The sequence below is a fragment of the Zalophus californianus genome, chromosome 10 (genome assembly GCF_009762305.2).
Source record: "Zalophus californianus isolate mZalCal1 chromosome 10, mZalCal1.pri.v2, whole genome shotgun sequence".
Taxonomy (NCBI): Eukaryota; Metazoa; Chordata; class Mammalia; order Carnivora; family Otariidae; genus Zalophus; species Zalophus californianus.
Genome location: NC_045604.1, coordinates 47709352 through 47729885, shown reverse-complemented (window position 1 = coordinate 47729885; position 20534 = coordinate 47709352). Strand labels below are relative to the sequence as shown.

Here is a 20534-nt window from a genome sequence, read left to right as displayed (position 1 = left end):
GTAACAGTTTGTTTCCTGAGATTAAGAATTCCTCATATCAGTGACATCACTAGTTTTTGATGTAGTGTTCCATGATTCATTGTTTGCCTATAACACCCAGTGCTCCATTCAATACATGCCCTCCTTAATACCCGTCACCGGGCTAACCCATCCCCCTACCCCTCTCCCCTCTACAACCTTTAGTTTGTTTCTCAGAGTCCATAGTCTCTCATGGTTCGTCTCCCCCTCCCATTTCCCCCCCTTCATTTTTCCCTTCCTAATATCTTCTTCTTCTTCTTTTTTAAACATATAATGTGTTATTTATTTCAGATGTACGGGTCTGATTTATCAGTCTTACACAATTCACAGTGCTCACCATAGCACATACCCTCCCCAATGTCCATCACCCAGCCACCCCTTCCCTTCCAACTCCCCACCACTCCAGCAACCCTCAGTTTGTTTCCTGAGATTAAGAATTCCTCATATCAGTGAGATTTTTTTTAAAGATTTTATTTATTTATTTGACAGAGAGAGACTCAGCGAGAGAGGGAACACAAGCAGGGGGAGTGGGAGAGGGAGAAGCAAGCTTCCCGTGGAGCAGGAAGCCCGATGCGGGGCTCGATCCCAGCACCCTGGGATCATGACCTGAGCCAAAAGCAGATGCCTAACGACTGAGCCACCTGGGTGCCCCCCCGGTGAGATCATATGATACTTGTCTTTCTCTGATTGACTTATTTCACTTAGCATAATACCCTCGAGTTCTATCCACATCATTGCAAATGGCAAGATTTTGGGGTTTTTTGATGGCTGCATAATATTCCTCTGTGGTGTGTGTGTGTGTGTGTGTGTGTGTGTGTGTATCACATCATCCTAATCCATTCATCTGTCCATGGACATCTAGGCTTTTTCCATAGTTTGGCTATTGTGGACATTGCTGCTATAAACATTGGGGTGCAGGTGCCCCTTCGGATCACTACATTTGTATCTTTGGGGTAGATACCCAGTAATGTATTTGCTAGGTTGTAGGGTAGCTCTATTTTCAACTTTTTGAGGAACCTCCATACTGTTTTCCAGAGTGGCTGCACCAGCTTGCCTTCCCACCAACAGTGTAGGAGGGTTCCCCTTTCTCCACATCCTCGCCAACATCTGTCATTTCCTGACTTGTTAATTTCAGCCATTCTGACTGGTGTGAGGTGATATCTCATTGAGGTTTTGATTTGGATTTCCCTGATGCCGAGTGATGTTGAGCACATTTTCATGTGTCTGTTGGCCATTTGGATGTCTTCTTTGGAAAAATGTCTGTTCATGTCTTCTGCCCATTTCTTGATTGGATTATTTGTTCTTTGGGTGCTGAGTTTGATAAGTTCTTTATAGGTTTTGGATACTAGCCCTTTATCTGCTATGTCATTTGCAAATATTTTCTCCCATTCTGTCAGTTGTCTTTTGGTTTTGTGGACTGTTTCTTTTGCTGTGCAAAAGCTTTTTATCTTGATGAAATCCCAATAGTTCATTTTTGCCCTTGCTTCCCTTGCCTTTGGCAATATTTCTAGGAAGAAGTTGCTGCGGCTGAGGTCAAAGAGGTTGCTGCCTGTGTTCTCCTTTAGGATTTTGATGGACTCCTGTCTCACATTTAGGTCTTTCAACCATTTGGAGTCTATTTTTGTGTGTGGTGTAAGGAAATGGTCCAATTTCATTCTTCGGCATGTGGCTGTCCAATTTTCCCAACACCATTTGTTGAAGAGACTGTCTTTTTTCCATTGGACATTCTTTCCTGCTTTGTCAAAGATGAGTTGACCATAGAGTTGAGGGTCCATTTCTGGGCTCTCTATTCTGTTCCATTGATCTATGTGTCTGTTTTTGTGCCAGTACCATACTGTCTTGATGATGACAGCTTTGTAATAGAGCTGGAAGTCCGGGATTGTGATGCCGCCAGCTTTGGTTTTCTTTTTCAACATTCCTCTGGATATTCAGGGACTTTTCTGATTCTGTACAAAGTTTAGGATTATTTGTTCCAGCTCTCTATAGCTATTTTTAATGTAGTAGTTGTTTTGATTTTTATAATTAGTATTATAAAAAAATGAAATCTTTTCAAGGGGATATTTAATTTTACAGCATCAAATGAACTTAAGAAATGTAAATTATCACACTCATTTAACTATGAGATGGTTGAATTTGATCATAACACCAACATAAGTTACCAATGTAAAGGAAGATCAGAGAACAAACACTCAATCTGCATAAATGGAAGATGGGATCCTGAAATAGCCTGCACAAGTAAGCTCTTATTTATAATATTTTCAAGAATTTATTTGATTTCTAACTTATAAAAGAATGATCTTTGTGTCTCAAAAATTAGCTATTTATTATTCAAATAATTTTCAAGCTGGAGGTAATTTAAAAAATAACCAAAACCCTGCTTCTAAATATTGATTGTATCATGTGTATTAGTCAGCTATATAACAAACCACCTAGAAACCTGGCTTTAAATTAACATCTGGGCAGTAGGTGTACTCATTACTCTTGAAATACCATTGCTTTTAAGTCCTTTTATTACACACAAATGTGCCCATACCTATGCCTATAACTAGTAGGTATCTATGTATCTATCTATATATCCATTTATGTATCTGCCCATGTATGTATTTATGTATGTATTATGTCTCTAATCATCTATTTATTTATGTTTATTTGTCTTGAAACATCTGCATCCTACTAACACCACCAAATGCAACTGAATAGCACAGGCTTTATTCCAGTTTTCCACTTTTCAGATTTTGAATCTCTCTTCTCTATCTGTAGGACACCTTATCTCACTATCTTCATTTTAATCAATTTTCTCAAGCCTACAATACATAGAAAGTAGTGTCATACCAATACAAAAACCCACTTTACTATCTACAGTTCAACATATTTTTAGTTCTTTTTAAAAAGAAAATAAGAAATATTTACATGCAATGAAGCACACATGCGCTACATTAACTTTTAGAAGCTTTAGAGTTTTAGCATTTACATTAAGTATATCATCCATCATATATTACTTTTTGAGTTTGGTGTAAAATAGGGGTTGATTTAAAATATATATATATATAGATGCTAGTTGTTCTAGCGATATGTGTGGAATAGACTTTAAAATGAAAATCAGTTAACTATGTAAATATTGATCTATTTCTAGACTTTGTATCAGCCAATGTATCCATGTATCCTATTCCTGCCACATTGCTTTGGTAACTACAGCTTTATAATAAGTCTTAAAGTCTGATTTGTACTCTCCAATTATGTTCTTGCTATTCAAAATTATTTCACTTATTCTGGTCTTTTCATGTCCATAAAAATTTCAAGGAAAGCTTATGAATTTCTATAAGATATCTGCTTATATAATGAAATGGGTGGTTAATAACAGAAATAACAGAAAATACATAAAATGACAATGATAGCAGTACACATTGAAATCTATGGGACATAGCAAAGGCATAGATATCTATAACTTTAAACCATTCATTATAAATAAGGAACAAAATAAAAGCAATAGGAATTACCATCTAGAATTTAGAAAAGAACATGCACCCAAAGAACTTGGAAGTAATGAACAATTAAAGCATAAATTTTTATAATGAGAAGCTAAAAAAAGCATAAACATCTGGTTTACACAATAATAATTCAGCTTTTAGGGAAATCTGGTAAATACATCAACCTCTGGCAAGACTTATCAAGAGGAAGTACAAGTTTAGATTATTAGGACAAAAATAGTTAAACATCAGACATAGCATTGAAAAAATATGACAAGATACTTAAATATAAGAAAAAATTTTTAAGATTGTATTTATTTATTTGAGAGAGAGAGAAAGAGCACAAGTGGGAGGAGGGGCAGAGAGAGAGGGAGAGGCAGACTCACTGCTGAGCAGGGAACCCGATGTGGGGATCGATCCCAAGACCCTGTAATCCTGACCTGAGCCGAAGGCAGACGCTAAACAGACTAAGCCACCCAGGCACTCCAAGAAAAAATATTTTTGATGAAATATACAATACTCATATCAACTTAGAAAATTTGACATTAGTAGCGTGGAGGAAGTTTACTCAGTCAAATATTTCCCTGAATTGAATATAAAATGTGGACAAGTGAAACAATTTTGACAACTTCACAGTGTATACTCACAGAAAACTTTTAATGAAATAAAGATATGGTGTGACAGGAGAAAGCAAAATCAAGAAATCATAGAGAGGTCCAAAAGCTTCCAGGTATAGTCATCCAGAGACTTTTCTCAGTTGACCAGGACATGCTTTGCCTTCAAATTATTAACTGCCCAGATATATCCAAGCTGTCTCAGTTTTATGGGAGTTCAGACAGTTTACAGAGAGGTCTTTTATATCCCACTGGTCATGTAACTAAAGGCAGGCTGTTTAAACATTAAACTGTTCATCAGTCTATATATCTTTAAACAGTGTGGGCAAGCTAGTAAATGGTACCTCCAGGGGAGTTTTGGATTTTAAGCAACATACTATAAATCACTACTGAACATATTTCATTCTTGTCTTGGCCAAGAATTTGTATCAAATCAACTGATGGTTCACTAAATATAATTCTTCCTGTGGCTAATCACTTTCCTTTGGTAGGAAATCCTGTGAAGGTTTTAATCCAATCCCAACACATTTGATTGTGGACATCTTTAAAAAGTGGCTCAGATGGTTGAGCGTCTGCCTTGGCTCAGGTCATGATCCCAGGGTCCTGGGATCGAGTCCCACATTGGGCTCCCTGCTCCTTGGGAGCCTGCTTCTCCCTCTGCCTCTCTCTCTCTCTTCCATGAATGGATAAATAAAAAAAAATCTTTGAAGAAAAAAAAACTTAAAAAAAAAGGATCTTGATATCAGTCTTTATTGAGTGCCTGATACTGAGTGAGTAATTCAGCTAGAACATCCTAATGGTTAGAAATAATTAAAAGAGGTTTCATATAAACTATGCAAGATTGATCACAGAAAGAATGAAAGGAAGAAAGTACAAAGAAAACCATGAGAATAAGCCAAATGTGAAGCACCACTGTCCAAGTTGAAGAGTATAACATATTTAAACCTAGAACATGCCATTATTATGTGATCATTTATGATATATCATTTTCAGTTTTCTGCTTAATTATTCTTTTGATATTTTTAACCTATGATTTTTAATCAAGAAATCTAATTTTAATATTTTTAGAGCTACAAACACAGTCATGCCCACCTCCACCTCAGATTCCCAATGCTTAAGATATGACAACTACAGTGAATTACCGGGAAGGAGAAGAAATATCTGTTCTTTGTCAAGAAGATTATGTAATTCAGGATGCAGAAGAAATTGTGTGTCAAGATGGAAGATGGCAGTCAATACCATGCTGTGTTGGTCAGTAGTGCACACTTGCTTTATGATGTTCTTTCAAATGACGTTTAACACTCCCTGTGCTTTCTGTAAATGAACAAGAGGAAGACTTTCTCTATATTCCACTTTATCTTGAAACAGTAAATTACAATCTAAGTATACAAATGAATCAGCATTCTTTCACTGCTTCCGTGAAGTGAACACAGACAAAAACTTCAGGTTACTATGTAGACACGAGATAAAATTTCCTTTTATGCCTATTTTACCCCTTATGATGAGCAAGACAAGGATGAAGGGACATATTGAAACTCAGAGAATAGCAGCATAGATATTATGGAGACATATATCCTTGCAAGTTGCAAATATTTCAGTTTTAAATGATTTAATTTATTCACATTGTCCTTATTTTAAAATCCCAAGTAGTATTTGATTGTATTTTTCAATGTAAGCATTGTATTGGTGTTTGACTCTTTGATCTCTGTTCTTCGTATAGAAAAGTTTCCATGTTCTCAACCACCTCGTATAGAACATGGAATTGTGAAAGCATCTAGTTCTTCAGAAGAAAGGAAAGAAACATTTAAACCCAGGCTTTATGCACATGGCACTAAATTAAGTTATATTTGTGAAGATGGTTTCAGGATATCTGAAGAAGATGGGATAATGTGCTACATGGGAAAATGGAGTTCTCCACCTCAGTGTGTAGGTGAGGACAGGATGCAAGCTAAACTTCTATTTTCAATATAATTTATTGAAAATAATCAGTTGTCATCAAAGTCATGATACAGAATCCTTTAGGTTTCTACATATATGAAATCACTTGTATCTAAATGTTTAAAATCATTTATATGTTTATGTATTTTGCTAAACCCAATTTTTGTATAGTCAAAACAATCTTATTTGTGTTCATTTCATTGTTCATTATCGAGTCACTTTTAATTATGGCATTTAAAAAATTAAAACTAGATCCATAGTAACACTAAACCTACCTGTTTATATAAATTTACCTATTCACATTCTATTTATTTGAGTTGTAGTGCCTGCTTTGCCAGGAGGTTTTTAAAAATTTTATTTTTCCTACAATGTCCCTTCTGATTAGTTACAGTATATGGTACTTTTCTTAAGATGATTAAAAATTCTCAATGCTTTTCTTTTTATTGTTCATTATTGGTTTGAGAAGCATTGAAAGTCTCTTTGATAAATATGTTGACAATTGTAGTTTCAAGTTCTTGCCCAGGTTGGCAGCTGGACACACACCAGAATACTGGTTTTAGGAGCATCTGTGTACCTTCTCTGTGATATGATCATTGTTCCTATGTAATAATTTCTTTTTAAATAAAACTACAAAATATGACAACTAGTACATAAAATTAAATTTCAGACTTTGTGAAACATGGAGTAATTTTTTTTTCAATTTTTAAAGGACTTCCTTGTTAACCACCATATTTGATGACGCATTGTATTCTACCTCACATGTTAGATAGTTACCAGTATGGAGTAAGAAGTCACTTGCAACTATGCTGAAGGTTTTGGGATTAATGGACCCACATTTATAAAATATTTAGAAGGAAAATGGTCCCATCCACCAGAATGCTTAAGTAGAGTGCCTTTAATTTTACCCTTAATTCAGAGCATAAATGGTACAACTATGAAACTAAATAATACTAGACTTTAACAAGGTATCTCTGGAAAGTTCTGGATTCTGGTAGAGAATTAATAACCCTAATAATAAAAGGTTACAATAAGACCCAAATTATTTCACTTTCCTGTCATCTTGTGTACACTTAGGACAACTTCTGTTATACATTCTCAGACTTCTATTTTCTGTTCCTATACCACAGCTCCTCAATCACATCATTGTTCAATGTACTGTTAGTATGTCAGTTATCTCCTTATATGTATATAATTTTCTAAGATATTTGACATAATTAAAGGTAGCAGATTTTGACAGAAGCAAAAATGAGAAATACATGCGTAATGCAGGTGGCCTATATGGACAAAAAAGAATTCAAATGTAAGTAGTATGGTCTCAAGCATTACATGTATTCGTATTTCTCTAGGCTTTTTATATCACCATTCCCCTGTTATACTTTAGATAAACATAGAACCACTCACTAAACCCTACTCCTGAAACCAATATTACACTATATGTTAACTAACTAGAATTTAAAGAAAAAGTTAAAAAAAAGGAAAACAAAAAGAACCATTCAATGTAATTAAGTCAAGACTTCTAACTTATTTTTTTCAAGTTATAAGAAAAATTTTGTACAGTATTCATTGGTTTGATATGTACCTGTTGTTCTAGATTATAGTTATTGGCCATTATGTGTTTTTAAAGATTTACTGAACAAGTACCTATTCTTTTTCTTTCAGAAATGTATTGTTCTAGTTTACCTGACTTTGGTGATGCCATGCTCATAGGCCCAAAGAAGGAATCATATAGATCAGAAGAAAAAGTGACTTATACATGTCCAGAATATTACCAATTGGATGGATCCAATATTGTACAGTGTATTAAGAGCCAATGGATGGGAAGGCCGATATGCAGACTTTAATGAAATCTATGTATTAAAGTGTCTTAAGAATATAATGTAGAATTGCCTCTAGCATCATTAAAAAAATGGACATAGATTATTTTTTAAAGGCCAGAACAAAGGTTTATGCCTTAATATAAAGGGATGAAATTGTGTACCCACTGGGTAATCTTATAGCCCAGTGGTTCTCAAAGTGTGGTCTCTGGAATAGCAGCATCAGCCTCTTTTGGGAAATTGATAGAAATGCAAATGCAAATTCTCAGGTTCACTCAGACCTATTGAGTCAAAAACATGGGCATGCAACCCTGAAAACGTCTTAATAATTCCCAAGGGATTCAATGTACACTCCAGTTTAGGAGCCATGCTATAGCTTATTACACTTTATATCCACCTCAATTTGAGCGATGAATTATACTTTACTCATTATAGCGTCCTTAAGTATTTGCCAAAAAAAAATCATTAGTGTTTTTATAAATTATATATTTGTTTTTCTGTTATTTTCCCTATCTCCTGTTTGGATCCTCAGTTAATCATCTTCATCCTTTAACTATGGTATTCTTCAAAGTGCGTTAATTCTTAATTTATTCTCTAAGGAAGTGCCTACTGTGTTTATTTTTTTAAGGGCCTAAAATTACTTTCATAAATAGGATGATTGCAAGCCCAATTCTGATGTCAAATAATATTTTTATTATGATTTCTTATGGTTTATAAATCGATTTTGAGTTTATCTGATTCGTAATATTGATTTTATTAAACTCAAAGGGAAATGTCCAGAAAAACTATTTTCATAGAAGCTTAAATCTTATAAAAATATTGCTTTATCTCCTTTTCTGCAATCTTACATATAAATTTCTTTCTTTCTTTCTTTCTTTAAAGATTATTTATTTATTTGACAGAAAGAGGGAGAAAACAAGCAGGGGGAGGGGCAGAGGGAGAGGGAGAGGCAGGCTCCTCCCCAAGCAGGGAGCCAAAGGCTCCCTGGGATCATGACCTGAGCCGAAGGCAGACGCCCAAAGACTGAGCCACCCAGGCGCCCCTTACATATAAATTTCTTAAAATTACCAGTCTACCATGAAAGATTAAATATTGATTTTAAGTCCTTGAAATATATTTGGAATCTCATTTGTTGATTTATTACTCAAAATGATCATTACATTAGAGATGCTACTTTTTTCTTTCTCAGATGTTTCCTGTGTGAATCCACCCAGAGTGAAAAATGCTATTATATTAAATGAGATGCCTAGGTATCTACCTGGTCAGAGAATATGTTATGTATGCATCAAAATTCAAAAAAAAAATTTTTTTTTTTTTTTGCAGACTGAACTAAGTAATGTAGTGTATTTCTTTCTTTCTTTTTTTTTTTAAATTTTATTTTATTTTATTATGTTAGTCACCATATAATACATCATTAGTTTTTGATGTAGTGTTCCATGATTCATTGTTTTCATATAACACCCAGCGCTCCATGCAGTACGTGCCCTCTTTAATACCCACCACTGGGCCAACCCATCCCCCACCCCTCTCCCCTCCAAAACCTTCAGTCCGTTTCTTGGAGTCCATAGTCTCTCATGGTTCGTCTCCTCCTCCGATTCCCCCCCTTCATTTTTCCCTTCCTTCTCCTAATGTCCTCCATGCTATTCCTTATGGTCCACAAATAAGTGAAACCATATGATAATTGACTTTCTCTGCTTGACTTATTTCACTTAATATAATCTCCTCCAGTCCCATCCGTGTTGATGTGAGTGTTGGGTATTCATCCTTTCTGATGGCTGAGTAATGTTCCATTATATATCTGGACCACATCTTCTTTATCCATTCATCTGTTGAAGGGCATCTCGGCTCTTTCCACAGTTTGGCTATTGCGGACATTGCTGCTATGAACATTGGGGTGCATATGGCTCTTCTTTTCACTACATCTGTGTCTTTGGGGTAAATACCTAGTAGTGCAATTGCTGGGTCAAAGGGTAGCTGTATTTTTAATTTTTTGAGGAACCTCCACACTGTTTTCCATAGTGGCTGTACCAACTTGCATTCCCACCAACAGTGTAAGAGGGTTCCGCTTCCTCCACAATCTCTCCAACATTTGTTGTTTCTTGCCTTGTCAATTTTTGCCATTCTAACTGGTATAAGGTGGTATCTCAATGTGGTTTTGATTTGAATTTTCCTGATGGCTGATGATGATGAACATTAGCCATTTGTATGTCTTCTCAGAGAAGTGTCCGTTCATGACTTCTGCCCATTTTTTGACTTGATTATTTGTTTTTTGGGTGTTGAGTTTGAGAAGTTCTTTATAGATCTTGGAAATCAGGACTTTGCAAATATCTTCTCCCATTCCATGGGTTGCCTCTTTGTTTTGTTGACTGTTTCCTTTGCTGTGCAGAAGCTTTTTATCTTGATGAAGTCCCAAAAGTTCATTTTTGCTTTTGTTTCACTAGCCTTTGGAGATGTATCTTGAAAGAAGTTGCTGTGGCCGATGTCGAAGAGGTTACTGCCTATGTTCTCCTCTAGGATTTTGATGGATTCCTGTCTAAATTGAGATCTTTCATCCATTTTGAGTTTATCTTTGTGTATGGTGTTAGAGAATGGTCGAGTTTCATTCTTCTGTATATAGGTGTCCAATTTTCCCTGCACCATTTATTGAAGAGAGTGTTTTTTTCCATTGCATAATTTTTTCCTGCTTTGTCGAAGATTATTTGACCATAGAGTTGAGGGTCCATATCTGGGCTCTCTATTCTGTTCCATTGGTCTATATGTTTGTTTTTGTGCCAGTACCATGCTGTCTTGGTGATCACTGCTTTGTAATATAGCTTGAAATCCGGCAACATTATGCCCCCAGCTTTGTTTTTCTTTTTCAACATTTCCTTGGTGATTCACGGTCTTTTCTGATTGCATACAAATCTTAGGATTCTTTGTTCCAGCACTTTGGAAAATGTCATTGGAACTTTGATTGGGATGGCATTGAAGATATAGATTGCTCTGGGTAGCATAGACATTTTGACAATGTTTATTCTTCCGATCTATGAGCATGGGATGTTTTCCATCTTTTTGTGTCTTCTTCAATTTCTTTCATGAGTGTTCTGTAGTTCCTAGAGTATAGACCCTTTACCTCTTTGGTTAGGTTTATTCCAAGGTATCTTATGGCTTTTGGTGCTATTGTAAATGGAATCATTTCTCTAATTTCTCTTTCTATAGTTGCATTGTTAGTGTATAAGAAAGCAATTGATTTCTGTGCATTGATTTTGTATCCTGCCACATTACTGAATTGCTGTATGAGTTCTAGTAATTTGGGGGTGGAGTCTTTTGGATTTTCCACATAAAGTATCATGTCATCTGCAAAGAGACAAAATTTGACTTCTTCTTTGCAAAATTGAATAACTTTTATTTATTTTTGTTGTCTGATTGCTGTTGCCAGGACTTCTAGTACTATGTTGAACAATAGTGGTGAGAGTGGGCATCCTTGACATGTTCCTGATCTTAAGGGAAAGGCTCTCATCTTTTCCCCATTGAGGATGATATTTGCTGTGGGTTTTTCATAGATGGATTTTATGAACTTGAGGAATGTTCCCTCTATCCCTATGCTCTGAAGAGTTTTAATTAGGGAAGGATGCTGTATTTTGTCAAATGCTTTTTCTGCACAAATTGAGAGGATCATATGGTTCTTCTCTCTCCTCTTATTAATGTGTTCTATCACATTGATTGATTTGTGAATGTTGAACCACCCTTGCATCCCGGGGATAAATCCCACATGGTTGGGTGAATGATCTTTTTAATGTATTGTTGGATCCTATTAGGATTTTGTTGAGAATTTTGGAATCCATATTCATCAGGGATATTGGTCTGAAATTCTCCTTTTTGATGGGGTCTTTGCCTGGTTTGGGAATTAAGCTAATGCTGGCCTCATAGAATGAGTCTGGAAGCTTTCCTTCTGCTTCTATTTTTTGAAACAGTTTCAGGAGAATAGGTGTTATTTCTTCTTTGAATGTTTGGTAGAATTCCCCAGGGAATCCATCAGGCCCTGGACTCTTGTTTTTTGGGAGGTTTTGGTCACTGCTTCAATCTTGTTACTGGTTATTGGCCTATTCAGGTTGTCAATTTCTTCCTGTTTCAGTCTTGGCAGTTTATAGGTTTCCAGGAAGGCATCCATTTCTTCCAGATTGCTCAATTTATTGGCATATTGTTGTTGATAATAATTTCTAATAATTGTTTCTATTTCCTTGGTGTTAGTCGTGATCTCCCCCCTTTCATTCATAATTTTATTAATTTGGGTCCTTTCTCTTTTCTTTTGGATAAGTCTGGCCAGTGGTTTATTGATCTTATTAATTCTTTCAAAGAACCAGCTTCTAGTTTCATTGATCTGATCTACTGTGTTTCTGGTTTCTAATTCATTGATCTCTGCTCTAATCTTAATTATTTTTCTTCTAATGTGTGGCTTAGGCATCGTTTGTTGCTTTTTCTCTAGTTCTTTAAGGTGTAAAGTTAGTTGGTGAATTTGGGATTTTTCTATTTTTTTGAGTGAGGCTTGGATGGCTATGTATTTCCCCCTTAGGACTGCCTTTGCAGTATCCCATAGGTTTTGGACGAATCTGTTTTCATTCTCATTGGTTTCCATGAATTGTTTAAGTTCTTCTTTAATTTCTTGGTTGACCCAAACATTCTTAAGCAGAGTGGTCTTTAGCTTCCAAGTATTTTAATTTCTTCCACATTTTTTCTTGTGATTGAGTTCCAGTTTTAAAGCCTTATAGTCTGAGAATATGCAGGAAATAATCTCAGTCTTTTGGTATCGGTTGAGACCTGATTTGTGACCCAGTGTGTGGTCTATTCTGGAGAAAGTTCCGTGTGCACTTGAGAAGAATGAGTATTCTGTTGTTTTAGGGTGGAATGTTCTGTATATATCTATGAGATCCATCTGGTCCAGTGTATCATTCAAAGCTCTTGTTTCTTTGTTGACTTTCTGCTTCGATGATCTGTCTACTGCTGAGAGTGGAGTACTGAGGTCTCCTACAATTAACGTATTGTTATCAATATGAGTCTTTATTTTGGTTAACAGTTTGCTTATGTAGGTAGCTGCTCCCATGTTGGGGGCATAGATATTTACAATTGTTAGATCTTCTTGTTGGATATACACTTTAAGAGTGATATAGTGTCCTTCTGTGTCCTAACTACAGTATTTAGCTTAAAATCTAATTTGTCTGATATAAGAATTGCTACCCCAGCTTTCTTTTGAGATCCATTGGCATGGAAGATGGATCTCCATCCCTTCACTTTCAGTCTGGATGTATCTTTAGGTTCAAAATGAGTCTCTTGTAGACAGCATATGGATGGGTCCTGTCTTTTTATCCAATCTGCAACTCTGTGCCATTTTATGGGAGTATTTAGGCCGTTCACATTGACAGTGATTATTGAAAGATATGAATTTATTGTCATCATGTTGCCTGTGAAGTCCTTGTCTCTATAGATTGTCTCTGTAACTTTCTGTTCTATATCACTCTTGGGGTGTTTTTCCTTTTATAGAACCCCTCCTTAATATTTCTTGCAGGGCCGGCTTAGTGGTCACATATTCTTTCAGTTTCTGCCAGTCTTGGAAGCTCTGCATCTCTCCATCCATTCTAAATGACAGCCTTGCCAGATAAAGTATTCTTGGCTGCATGTTCTTCTTGTTTAGTACCCTGAATATGTCTTGCCAGGCCTTTCTGGCTTGCCAGGTCTCTCTGGATAGGTCTGACTTTATTCTGATGTTCCTCCCTCTGTATGTAAGGAATCTCTTCCCCCTAACTGCCCTTAAGATGGTTTCCTTGGTTCTAAGATGTGCGAGTTTTACTATTACATGCCGTGGTGTTGGCCTGTTTTCCTTGATCTTGGGAGGGGTCCTCTCTGCCTCTAGGACACTAACGTTTGTTTCATTCTGCAGATTAGAGACGTTCTCAGCTACGATTTGCTCAAATATATATTCTAGTCCTCTCTCTCTCTCTCCCCCCCTCAGGGATCCCAATAATTTTGACATTGGAAGTTTCATGTTGTCAATTATTTCTCTGATTCTATTTTCATGGATTTTTATTTTTTATGTTATTTTTTATTATGTTAATCACCATACATTACATCATTAGTTTTTGATGTAGTGTTCCATGATTCATTGTTTGCGTATAACACCCAGTGCTCCATTCAGTACGTGCCCTCTTTAATATCCATCACCAGGCTAACCCATCCCTCCACCCCCCTCCCCTCTAGAACCCTCAGTTTGTTTCTCAGAGTCCACAGTCTCTCATGGTTCATCTCCCCCTCCGATTTCCCCCCCTTCATTTTCCCCTTCCTGCTATCTTCTTCTTCTTCTTCTTTTTTTTTTTTTTAACATCTAATGTATTATTTGTTTCAGAGGTACAGATCTGTGATTCAACAGTCTTGCACAATTCACAGCACTCACCATAGTGCATACCTTCCCCAGTGTCTATCACCCAGCCACCCCATCCCTCCCACCCCCCACCGCTCCAGCAACCCTCAGTTTGCTTCCTGAGATTAAGAATTCCTCCTATCAGTTAGGTCATATATTTTCATGGATTTTTAGTTGTTTTTCCCTGGCCTCCTCTTTTGCCTTCTTTTCTATCAATTGGTCTTCTAGATCACTAATTTGTTCTTCTGCCTCGCTTACCCTAGCTGTTAAGATTATCTAGATTAGATTGGATCTCATTGATAGCATTTTTAAGTTCTGCCAATTCAGCTTTCATTTCTGCCCTTAGAGACTCTATGTTGCCATTAATCAATTTCTCCATTCTAGCTATTGTCTTCACAATTGCTACCCTGAATTCCATTTCCAACATCTTGGTTATATCTGTATCCATTTGTAAATCTGTGGCAGAAGTCACAGTCTCTGAGTCTTTCTTATTTTGGGGGTTCCTCCTCCTAGTCATTCTGTTGAAGGGTGGTTGAGGGAATGTGCAGAGTCCAAATTATTGACCACAACCCAAGCAAGATGCACCTGTTTTATAGGGACCTTAGGGTTGCTGACCTCTTGTTCTCCCAGTCTGTCTTCTGGGTGAGGGACCTGCTGCACTGTTACTCAGGCAACCCTGTTTGTGCAGAGTTGCCCTGCCCCTGTAGTAGGGGATGGGCTCAGTGAAAACTGGTTTTTGGGGGCTTTTGTTCTCTGGTGGCTTTCCCTGGCAGCTTTCCACATCTCTTCTGAGAGTCAGAGCAGAAGAGATTGTTTCCAACCCTCTGCCTCAGAGCAGAGAGATTGCTGATTGTTCTTCAGTGAGTTCTCCAGGCCACATTATCTCCGTTTCTGTCTGTGCTGCTATAAACTGCAGCGTCCTGGATTGTGTGCCCCTCAGCAGGGCTCCCAGTCCTCACCTCCGGGTTGGGGCATGTCTCTGCCCTTTGTGCTTCTAAAACTGCCTGCGGCCCTCAGTTCGCATGTGTGGTCCCACTGCTCTGGGTTTCAGTCTGGGGGCTGCCCTAAAGTCCTTTCTCCATCACTACCAGTCTGCAGGTCTCTGCCCCGTCCCCAGTGTGGGAGGCTATCACTCACTGGTGGTGTAGGATCACCATGGCTCTGCTCCCTCCCCCCTTCTGTTTATCCTCTGATATCTGCCTGCAGAATCACGGCTCCCCGCTCCACACCTCGAAACCAACCACCTGCGATACTCTGTTTGTAGAGATCCAGATCTATCTTCTTACATCTCAGGCTGATTTCGTGGGTGTTCAGGGTGGTCTGGTAGATATCCAGCTCAATTCCAGGGACTGGTTGGAATAAGGTCCCCTACTCCTCTGCCATCTTTTCCTCCTCCAATGTAGTGTATTTGTTTCATGAAGGATTTGGCCAGATTAAAAGAACAGTTGGAATCATGGAAAATTGCCTATCTTAAGCATTAGGACACTCAGTTATTTTCTGAGGAACAAATGTATTAAAGCTACCTTAAGTACATCTGACTACTCAAGAAATTCCATTTTGAGACATGGAATAGGCAGCTGGGGTGTGATCATAGAAGGTGATATAAATTTGGGCTTATTCAGCATGTGGATTATATTTCAAGGTAGTTTACTAGTGGAGCTTATCCAGGGGATTAGTGTGTACAGAAAAGAAAGTCTGAGAACCAGTCATAGAACACTCTAGTATTTAGAGTTCAGGAAATGAAGGCAACAAAAGTGATATTATATTAGCCATTTGTATTTCATATCAACTTTTGCCTGCCATATATACTTTCCAATCTTTTACTTTGAGCCCACCTATGTTTTCATGTTCAAAGTGAGTTTCTTTTAGACGCCATATAGTTGGGTCTTGTTTATGTGTCCACCATGCCATTTTCACTCTTTTAACTGAAGTATTTAAACCATTTACACAGGGATGCCTGGGTGGCTCAGGTGATTGTCTGCCTTCAGCTCAGGTCATGATCTCAGGGTCCTGGGATGGAGTCCAGCATCAGGCTCCTTGCTCAGAGGGAAGCCTGTTTCTCCGTCTGCCTCTGCCTGCTGCTTCCCTGCTTGTGCACGCATATGCTCTCTCTCTCTCTCTGACAAATAAATAAAATCTTAAAAAAAATACCATTTACACATAAAGTAATTATTGATAGATTAGGGGCTGTGTCAGCCATTTTATTATTTGTTTTATGTGTGTTTCCTCTGTTTCTCATTCCTGTTTTCTTGCCTTCCCTGTGGATTTTTGGAACATTTTAAAATCATTTTGTTTTGATATATCTATATTGTTGTTGAACAGATCACTTTGTGTAGTTTTATTAGTGTTTCTGGTGGTATGAAGATGCACATATATAGCTTATCACTCCCCCCTGGTATTGACATTTTACCACATCAAGTGAAATGTGGGAACCTTGCTTCCATTTAGGTCTATTTACTCTCTCCAAATTTTTAACATAAAGCTTTTAAGTATTTCCTCTACATTTAGTGAGCACCACATTAAATTATATAATTTTGCACAAACATCAAACATAACAAACTCATTAGGAAAATGTATATTACATTCACCCCCATTTTTATTAATTTCATTGTTTTTTTTTTCTTCCTTCCTGAAATCTCCATCCTTCTGTTATCTTTTCCTTTGAACTTGAAGAATTCCTTGAGCAATTCTTTAAGGGCAGACAGGTCTGCTGCAGACAAATTCTCTGTCTTCCTTTTTCTCAGAATGTCTTCATTTTGCCCTTAAATTCTGTAAGATAGTATCTCTGCATATAGAATTTGGGGTTGACAGTTCTTGTCTTCCAGCACTTGAGAGGTGTTGTCACTTCTTTCTGGCTCCATGGTGACAGATGAGAATCCCACCAACACTGGAATCCTCTTTCCCCATAGGTTAGCATAATTTCTATCTAGCTGCTTCGGATATATATATATATATATATATATATATATATATATATATATATATATATATATATATATATATATATATATTTTCCTTTTCTCAGTAGTTTTCAGCAGTTTGATTACAATGTATCTTGGCATGAATTTCTTTAGGTTTATCCTGTTCAGCCTTTTTAATGTGTAGGTTTATGCCTTATGCCCAATATGGGAAATTTATCAGATATTATTTTTGAAAGTTGTGTTGTTGTTGTTTTAATCTCCAACCTCTTTCTGTTTTCTTTCTGAGTATCCGGTTTTTTGCTAACATCTCACAGGTCCTTAAAGCTCATCTACTTTTTGTTGTTGTTTTCAGTCTTTTCCAAGTGAATAATTTGTGTTCTATATTCAAGTTTGTATAGCCTTCCATCACCTGAGATCTATAACTGAGCCCATCCAGTAGGTTTCTAAAAATTTTTATTATTATATTTCTCAGTTCTATACTTCCTATTGGATTTTTAAAAACCATTGTCAAAGAATTCCAATATCGGTGTCATCTTAGTGTGGTCTTCTGTTGATTTTCTTTCCCTTTTTAGGTATTTCTGGTCCTTGGTATGATGAATGATTTCCAATTATATTCTGGACATTTTGGGTATTGTGTTTTAAGACTTCTGATTTTATTGAAGTCTTTTATTTCTCAGGCCCCCATTACTACCATGCAGGGTGTAAGTTCAGGCTCCTCACTTGGCCTCTGTGGATCAAGGTAGGGAGAGGCGTGGTCTTAAGTTTCTTCTATGATATTTTTCTGAGGTAATTTAAGTATTGTGTAAAAATGTTTGTTTTGCTAGCTTACTCCTTTCCTGAGCCTTTGTCTAAAGAAACAAAGGAAATTCTTGGGACCTTTTTTTTTTTTTTTTGCTTGAACTTGGTATCATTTCTGGGTTACAGTCTTCTTCAGTGCTCAGTCCAGGATCCACTGAAGGCAAAATGAAAAACCAAATAACTCACTGCAGTGTGATTCCTTGAATTCTGAAGTCCTTGAAAGACTGACTTCTTGTCTACATCTTTCATAGTCTCTTATGTTGGATTTTTGCAATACGTTCAGGATTTTTGGTTATACTTAGCAGAAGGACTGAGCAGAAATGTTTCTACCTCATTTGTCCAGAACAGGAGCCAGCAATTCCCTTTTACATTATACAAATGTGTAATTCTTTGAATTTTATTAAAGAAGTCGATGTTTCTTTTGTAATAAAAGTGAAAATCAATAAACAATGACTAGAGATCCAATAGACACTGTAGTATGTTGTTTATAGCAATAAAGATTCTTTGTTTATATTAGCTACCCATCTATCCAGCATTTATTCACTAAGAAAAACATTTTTAATATCACAATACTGCAAAGCAGATGTATTTGTTAATGCTTCTGTATGCTTTCATGTGGGATAAAAAAGGGCGTACATGTGTGCTTTTCAGTTTCTGTGATTAAAATTTCTTTAATGAATCATTTGTGTCAGCAGATATTACAAGTGTTGATATTAAGTATTGTACTATATTTTTATCACTTTAACCTGTTTTTCTTTGGCCTTTCAATAAGTCAAATAATGTCTTTTAGACCCTAAAGGAAAATGTGGGCCCCCGAGACATTACCTCATTCCCATTACCAGCTTATGCTCCAGGATCATCAGTTGAGTAGCAATGCCAGGCCTTCTATGCACTTTAGGGAAACAGGAATGTAATATGTAGTAATGGACAGTGGTCGAAACCACCAAAATGCTTAGGTAAATATTTTAATGTTCTCATGGATCCTGGGAAAATCAGTGTAGTGAATATGATGTTTAGCTATTTATAATAGAATTTTCAAGGATTAACAAACCGTCATTCTGTTGAATGCTTGACTATCAAACATTAATACGTGAGCAAATAAAGTTTGCAAAATTCTTGTTCAGGCAGCGAAATATTTTTTAATTCATAATTCATAATTGACATGAATCTTTGATTGTAACAATTATCACAGACTAAACATAGTACCTCATTTTTACATCATTCATTGCTTAAAATCATTTAAATCTACATGATGGATTTTCAGTCTGTTGGTTTAGAAAAGATTTTGAGAATGAAGCCCTGAAGCAGTGTGGAAGATTCCCCTTGAAAGTCCAAAATTCTGGGGAAAATATTACTTACTACTTAATGTTTTTTGTTCATTTTTTGTACTTTCAGATCCATGTGTGCTATCAGAAGAAACCATGAGAATGTTTAACATATGGTTACGATGGAGTAGGGAGAAACAAATTTCTGCAAGAGCAGGGGATATTGTTGAATTTGAATGTAACTATGGATATCATAGAAAGACACCATGATATACATTCCGAGCAACCTGTCGGGAAGGGAAATTGACATATCCAGTCTGTGGATAAAACAATGGTTAAAATGCTGTCCTAAAATTAAAATATGTATATTTATTCAGAATTTTTCATTATTAACCTATTCTCAGTTTAGTTTTTCAAGTATTAACTAATTTTTATTCATAAGTCAGAATGTGTTTAATATTATGTGGATGGTGTAGTTATAATCTAAGAGACAAATGAATCACTTTTTTTTAGGGGGGGTGTCAGTAAATATTTTTAAAGTGAGGTATAATGTGGGAAATAAGCAAATTAAGTTAAATAACAAATGGAGTCATGTCTAGGTCAATTCCTGGCACATAGTAAGCACTCAGTTAGGGTCTATTGAATGGATACATGTGTACCTTTTTAACCAGGTCTCACATATGCTCCATTAAAAAATAAATCCAAGGAATGGAGAGATGTTTGTCAAAGGGTACAAACTTTAGGTATAAGATGATTAAGTTCTGGGAGTTTAATGTACAGCATGATGATTTTAGTTAACAAAACTGTGTTATATATTTGAAAGTTGTTAAGAGAGTAGATCATAAATGTTCACACCACACACACAAAAATAGGAATTATGTGAAGTGATAGAGATGTTAATTAATCTTATGGTAATCATTTAGCACTATATATGTGTATCAAATCATCATGTTTTACAACTTGAGTTTACAGAATGTTATTTGTCAATTATATCTTTGTAAAGTTGGAAAAATATTACATTAAAATTTTAATGAATAAATAAAAAGGATAAAAATAAATCAGTTTTTTCCTTGATAGTTTAGACCATTGGTAACCTAGCAGATAATTATTGAAAGGTATGTATGCTTAGAGCATGCATTTACAAGATGTTATATGCTCATTTGAATCTATTTGATATTTTTATTTTTAAATTTAATTATTTTTATTTTTTATTATTATGTTCAATTAGCCAGCATATAATACATCATTAGTTTTTGATATAGTGTTCAATGATTCATTAGTTGTGTATAACACCCAGTGCTCATCACC

At 36.2% G+C, this 20534-nt stretch overlaps 1 protein-coding gene across 1 annotated transcript; it reads left to right on the top strand.

The window, feature by feature from the left end:
- Positions 1-621: 621 nt before the first annotated feature.
- LOC113932600 (complement factor H-like) lies at positions 622-7878 on the top strand. The gene is made up of 5 exons (XM_035722196.1): positions 622-674; positions 2092-2253; positions 5168-5350; positions 5820-6029; positions 7697-7878. Exons 3-5 carry the CDS (start codon positions 5221-5223, stop codon positions 7876-7878), a joined length of 522 nt encoding a protein of 173 aa, XP_035578089.1. The 5' UTR covers positions 622-674; positions 2092-2253; positions 5168-5220.
- The last annotated feature ends 12656 nt before the right edge of the window (positions 7879-20534 follow it).

Excerpts from the sequence above, each read along its gene's own strand:
- LOC113932600 (XM_035722196.1), top strand. The coding sequence starts at position 5,221 with ATGACAACTACAGTGAATTACCGGGAAGGAGAAGAAATATCTGTTCTT. Across the intron at positions 5,351-5,819 it reads GTCAATACCATGCTGTGTTG|AAAAGTTTCCATGTTCTCAA; the intron begins GTCAGTAGTGCA and ends TTCTTCGTATAG. Across the intron at positions 6,030-7,696 it reads TTCTCCACCTCAGTGTGTAG|AAATGTATTGTTCTAGTTTA; the intron begins GTGAGGACAGGA and ends TTTTTCTTTCAG.